General features: G+C 55.6%; 1 protein-coding gene across 1 annotated transcript in view; it reads right to left on the bottom strand.

The window, feature by feature from the left end:
• The window catches only part of SNED1 (sushi, nidogen and EGF like domains 1), a 42,035-nt gene extending 37,477 nt beyond the window's left edge, over window positions 1-4,558 (bottom strand). Inside the window, exons 1-5 of the mRNA XM_004386512.2 lie at window positions 4,535-4,558; window positions 4,133-4,315; window positions 3,642-3,929; window positions 832-972; window positions 73-235 (exon numbers count right to left, since the gene is read on the bottom strand). Of these exons, the coding sequence (XP_004386569.1) occupies window positions 73-235; window positions 832-972; window positions 3,642-3,929; window positions 4,133-4,315; window positions 4,535-4,558 (799 nt within the window). The remainder of the gene's footprint in view (window positions 1-72; window positions 236-831; window positions 973-3,641; window positions 3,930-4,132; window positions 4,316-4,534) is intronic.
• Between the last annotated feature and the right edge of the window lie 482 nt (window positions 4,559-5,040).

Here is a 5,040-nt window from a genome sequence, read left to right as displayed (position 1 = left end):
CCCCCTCCCACCACTTCTTCCCCCTCCGCCCGCACCCCGGGAGGCCCGCGCCTGAGCCGCTGGTCCTCTTACTTGTATGGCCGCAGCCCCCCACGCGCACCTGGGCATCATCGATTCTGAACACCCAGCGCCCGGGTACGCCCACGTTGGTGGTGGTCTCCACGTCGGCCACGTCCGCCGTGCGCGAGCCGGGGATGCTGAAGTAGCGCCGCCCGTCGCCCGCGTTGAAGCCAGCCTGGGGGGAGTCGGGGAGGCAGGGCCAGGCTGGGTCCGCGGCCCACTGAAAGTTCCTGAGACCCACCGCCCGGAGCGGCCAAGGCCGAAGAGACCTTCAGAAACAGCCTTGTAGGGGGGCTCTGCAAATGTTAGGGGTGCCCTGCCCTCACCAGGCTGTCCCAGCCAGGTCCTGAATCCCACCGACCGTTCCTCCAGCCCAGCGCGGTGGGGAGGGCCATGAGCACACAGTCACCCAGCCTCCACCCCCAGTGCCCTCAGGCACTTGGGCAGTATTTGCTGGGCGTCACCCAGACCTGCAGGGTGGGGCTGTTCACAGCTGGAAGAGGCCCTCGGGTGAGGCTTGCACTGACTACTTCCCCTATTTCCTCCCAGCCCCTGCTTCAGTGCACAGGCCTGCCTCCAGAGGAAAAGGAACCCAGCAGCATCTGTCCTGCCCGACACAGGGTCAGGGCAGCAGGATCAGGACAAGGCCTTAGGGGTGAAGGATGAGCCCCTGGCAGTGTGACCTCACTGTGCAGGGGGGTTGGGGGTCTGCCTAGGGTTGAGGGGCTCCTCACTCCCGCCTTACACTATGCACCAGCCCCCATGACCTACCTGGGCCGCGATGCCCCCCAGGCCGGCGGCGTCGCCCCCGCTGCTGGCGTGTGTGCCAGTGGTCCAGGTGATAGACTCGTAGTTGAAGATGGTGAAGGAGAGCTTGCCGTCTGTGATGAGGACGATCTGGAATGTGTTGACCTGCCGAGGACAAGGCTGATGGTGCTCTGTCCCCTCATCTGGCTCCCAGGCCTGCCAGTCCACCACCCGGCACACTCTGCCACTGCCCAGTGACCCCTCACCAACGCGTCAATATCTGTCTCCCCCAGCTAGATGGTCACCCCAGGGCAGGGACCTAGACAGCTTTGTCCTCTGCCGTATCCCCAGTGCTGCTACCCAGGCACTGCCCCCCACACCCCCAGCATGACTGCTGCCTGGGGGAGTGTGTGCAGTGCACTGAGGGAGTCTGGGAGCACATGGACAAGGGACCAGACACTGTCCCTGTCCTCAAGGGGCTCCTGGGGTGGGGGTGGGGGGGAGTGCAGACGGTCATCTCCCTCTGCCAAATCCACTTGTGTGAAAGGAACAAACGTAAAAAAATAAAAGAGGAAACAAGGAAAAGCAATTTTTAATAGGTTTTCAATGGAATTCTCAAAGTCTATGAACTGTTCTCTGAAAATATGAACCCATCTGGCAGTGAAGGGTTTGCGTGTTGCTATGATGCTAACAGGCTTCAGTGGAGCTTCCAGAGTAAGATGGACTAGGAAGAAAGTGCTGGCAATCTACTTATGAAAACCCTATGGATCCCAACAGTCCAGTCTGCAGTCAGTCATGGGGATGGTGCAGGATTGGGCAGCATTTCCTTCCATTGTGCATGGGGTCGCCATGAGTGGGGGGCCAACCTGACAGCAGCTAACAACAGCAACAACCGAATAATACAAGAACACATCCAACGGCACTGGGGAGCAAAGATGTGCCATGTTTTTTAATGGCTTTCTTTTTTTGCCTGTATAACTAGCGAGGAAATAAAACAAGACAGCACTGTTAGCTTGCGTTCAGGAAAGGGCACTTGTGAGTACGGTGTGTGTGGGTATAATGTGTGCGTTTCTGAAGGGAAACCGGGATTCTGCAGGCAGCAAACCCCCCTCCCCCCAGGTCACAATGGTGAACAAAGCAATGACGGTGCCTTGTGGTGGGGAACCGGCTGTCCATCCACAGAGTCCCAGAGAAATAAATCCAGAGGCCACTGACACTGGGCCAGGCTGCAGTCATTGGAAATGACAGGCAGTCCTACGGCCCATGTTCTTATCTGTGTACCAGTGACCCACAGGGAAACTGAGCACTCTTGTTTAGGGAGCAAATGAAGCACGAATACTCTGAAGACAAATGAGGTGCCGGATGTCAAACAGGTCAGGGTTGTGTGAAGTTTGGGGGAAGGGTGGGGAGAGTTACAGTAAGGGACACAGAGATTGGGGTCGTGTAAAGTCTGGAGGCGGGGCTACAGCCAGCAGGAGGCACAGCGGGCTTCAGGAATGTGTGGGGATCATGTGGTTGACTTGGTGGTGGTTTCAGGTACTCACTTACCATGACTTGTCACACTATACACTCACAATGAACACACCTTTCTGTACATGTGCTATTTTTTGGATAAAAAGAAACACTCCAAAGCACAAAGAAAGCAGTAAAGAATAAAATGAATTGGATATGAGGCGCCCAGGTGGGAACCTAAGTCCGTGAAGCAGACTATAAAAAAAAAAAAACAAACCCATTGCCGTCGAGTTGATTCCAACTCATAGAGACCCTATAGGACAGAGTAGAAGTGCCCCATAGGGTTTCCAAGGAGTGCCTGGTAGATTCGAACTGCCAACCTTTGGGTTAGCAGCCGTAGCTCTTAACCACTGCGCCACCAGGGTTTCCAAAGCAGACCACAGACACCCTCAGATTACATCGATGAGACTAAGCCTGTCTGGGCCCCACGCCTCTGTCCAGAGTGTCAGCCCCGTCTTGTGCCCTGTCATGATTCACATGGTGCTCGGTAAACACACCCACTGCCGGGCAGGCACTGCTGGCCTCCTTAGGGGGCTCCGGGACACACAGACTTACAAGCCGGGCAAAGTGGGCAATCACTCTTGGGTTTGCCTTTTTGTTATTTGGCATTATCAAGGAACGAAGTATAAAACCATAATTCCCAATTTAACCCTTTGAATACTGAGCCATTTGTTATGGATTGAATTGTGTCCCCCAAAAAGTTATGTTGAGGTTTTAACCCCTGTACCTGTGAATGTGTCCTTGTTTGGAAATAGAGGTTTTCTTTTGTTATGTTATGCGGTCATGGACTAGGGTGCATTCTAAACCTCATTCCTTCTGAGTGGTGTCTTACAAAAGGCGAGAGCAGACACAGAGGGACACGGGGGAAGAGCTCATGGAACAGCTAAGAAACAAGTCAAGGAAGTGCTGAGGAACGGACAAGGGGGGACCCTCCCCTAGAGCCAATGCCCTGATTTGGACTTCCAGCCTCCAGAAGCTGTGAGTGAGAAATCCTTGTTCTTTAAAGCCACCCACTAGTGATGTCTATGCTGTGACAGCACGTGGAGGCTGAGACATCATTCCAAATGGGAATTCTCCCACGTACCTCACCCTGCATCCTCCCAGCAGGTGAGCTATCTACTGGGGCATCTGGTGGTTCCGGGAGGGCCGGGGAGGCTCAGGCTCTGTCACCTTGAGTGAATACTTCAAGTGTGGTTTTCTGCTCTCGGATGTGGGCCGATGGTTCTGCCCGACCACCTCAGCAAGGCTGGGGGCCCTGATCGGGGGAGACTGTGGAGCCCACTGGCCTCCCTCCCTCCCCAGGACAAATGCCGCAGACTCACGGGGGAAGAGGCGCTGCCTCCGAAGAAGGTCACCCGGTACCAGGTGGCAACGAAAGCCCAGGTGGCAGAGAAGTCCAGGAGTTCAGGGAAGTAGCGCCTGACGTCCCCTGTGGCTCTGTGCAGCGTGGCTGGATCGGTGGCCTCCCGGTAGTACACGTCACCTGCACGCCGGTTGTCCACGTCTGCCCAGAAGGCTGCCACCACACAGCGGTCCTTGGCGATGGGGAAGGCCGCCGGGGTGAACTGGGAGACCTCCTTGAGGAAGGAGATGATCCCGTTGTTGTTCACCTGTCAGGCAGAAAGCCAGAGGTGGGGGTCAGCAGGGGGCTGTGGGCAGGCAAGGGGCCCAGTGGGTGCTCTTCGTGGTGAGCCAGCCTTGGACAGGGTATCCCCATGATGGCCTGACAGTCTCCCGTCCCTGTTACAAGGCTGCTTGGCCCTGCTCCATCCCCTCCCAGAGAGGCTGCATGCCCAGGGCACAGGCTGCGAACTGTCTTCTGCACCCAGACACCCTGCAGAGTGTCCAGCCCTGGCCTGCTGCTGGCCCTGGGCAGGTAGGGCACCCAGGACTTCCCAGCAGCCCCTCGCTCCTCAGCCCAGCCAGGGGCCTTTCCCCTAAGCCCTGAGAGGGCAGGGCAGAGCCCCAGCATCTGAGCCGGCACTGGAAGGGTGAGCTGGAGGCACACAAGGAGGTGTGAAGGTAGGAACATGCTGGCATGAGCAGCGGTGGGATTAGAGGGGCCAGCACAGATGGAGGAGACTGGAAGTCCTGGATGCCAGGTGGAGGAGTTTGTTCTCAGGCCTCAGGCAGTGGGGAGCCCCGGAAGGCTTCTGAGCAGACATGAGCAGCATCTTTGAAGTCAGGCACACCTGTTCAGATTCTGACACCACACCTCGCTATCCATGCGGTTGACCATTAGGTAAGTTACCCTCTAACCTCTCTGTGCTCTGGCTTTCATATCTGCAGAACAGGGCTAATGCTAGCTCTGACCTCACAGGGTAGCGGGCAGGACCAAATGAGTTAATGGTCACAATGCCAGGCTCTATATGGTTATCATTAGCTACTGGGGAAGAATATGATCAGAACTGTGCTTTTAGAAAAGACCCATGGACTTCCCTTTCGGGTGAGGGCAGGCTATGTAATTCAGACCAAGAAACAAGGAACATAACTACATCTCTCAAAAACACCAAAGTATGAACACGCAAGTGGTAGCTTATCAATCCCAAATCGAGGACTGGGAGAGACAGTAGAGGTAAACCAAGCACTTAATGCTGATTTTTCCCTTACTGCATTTGCAGATTTAGAAATAGCAGCTGCAAAACAGACCTGCAATTTAGAAGCCTTTTTGAGGGAAAGAGAGATAAATGTCAAAGCTCAGAGTCTGCTCAAAATAGAGAG

The sequence above is a fragment of the Trichechus manatus genome, unplaced genomic scaffold (assembly GCF_000243295.1).
Source record: "Trichechus manatus latirostris isolate Lorelei unplaced genomic scaffold, TriManLat1.0 scaffold00165, whole genome shotgun sequence".
In the NCBI taxonomy this organism is placed as follows: domain Eukaryota; kingdom Metazoa; phylum Chordata; class Mammalia; order Sirenia; family Trichechidae; genus Trichechus; species Trichechus manatus.
Note: the sequence above shows the minus strand (reverse complement) of the source record. Positions and strands in the feature narration are given on the sequence as shown.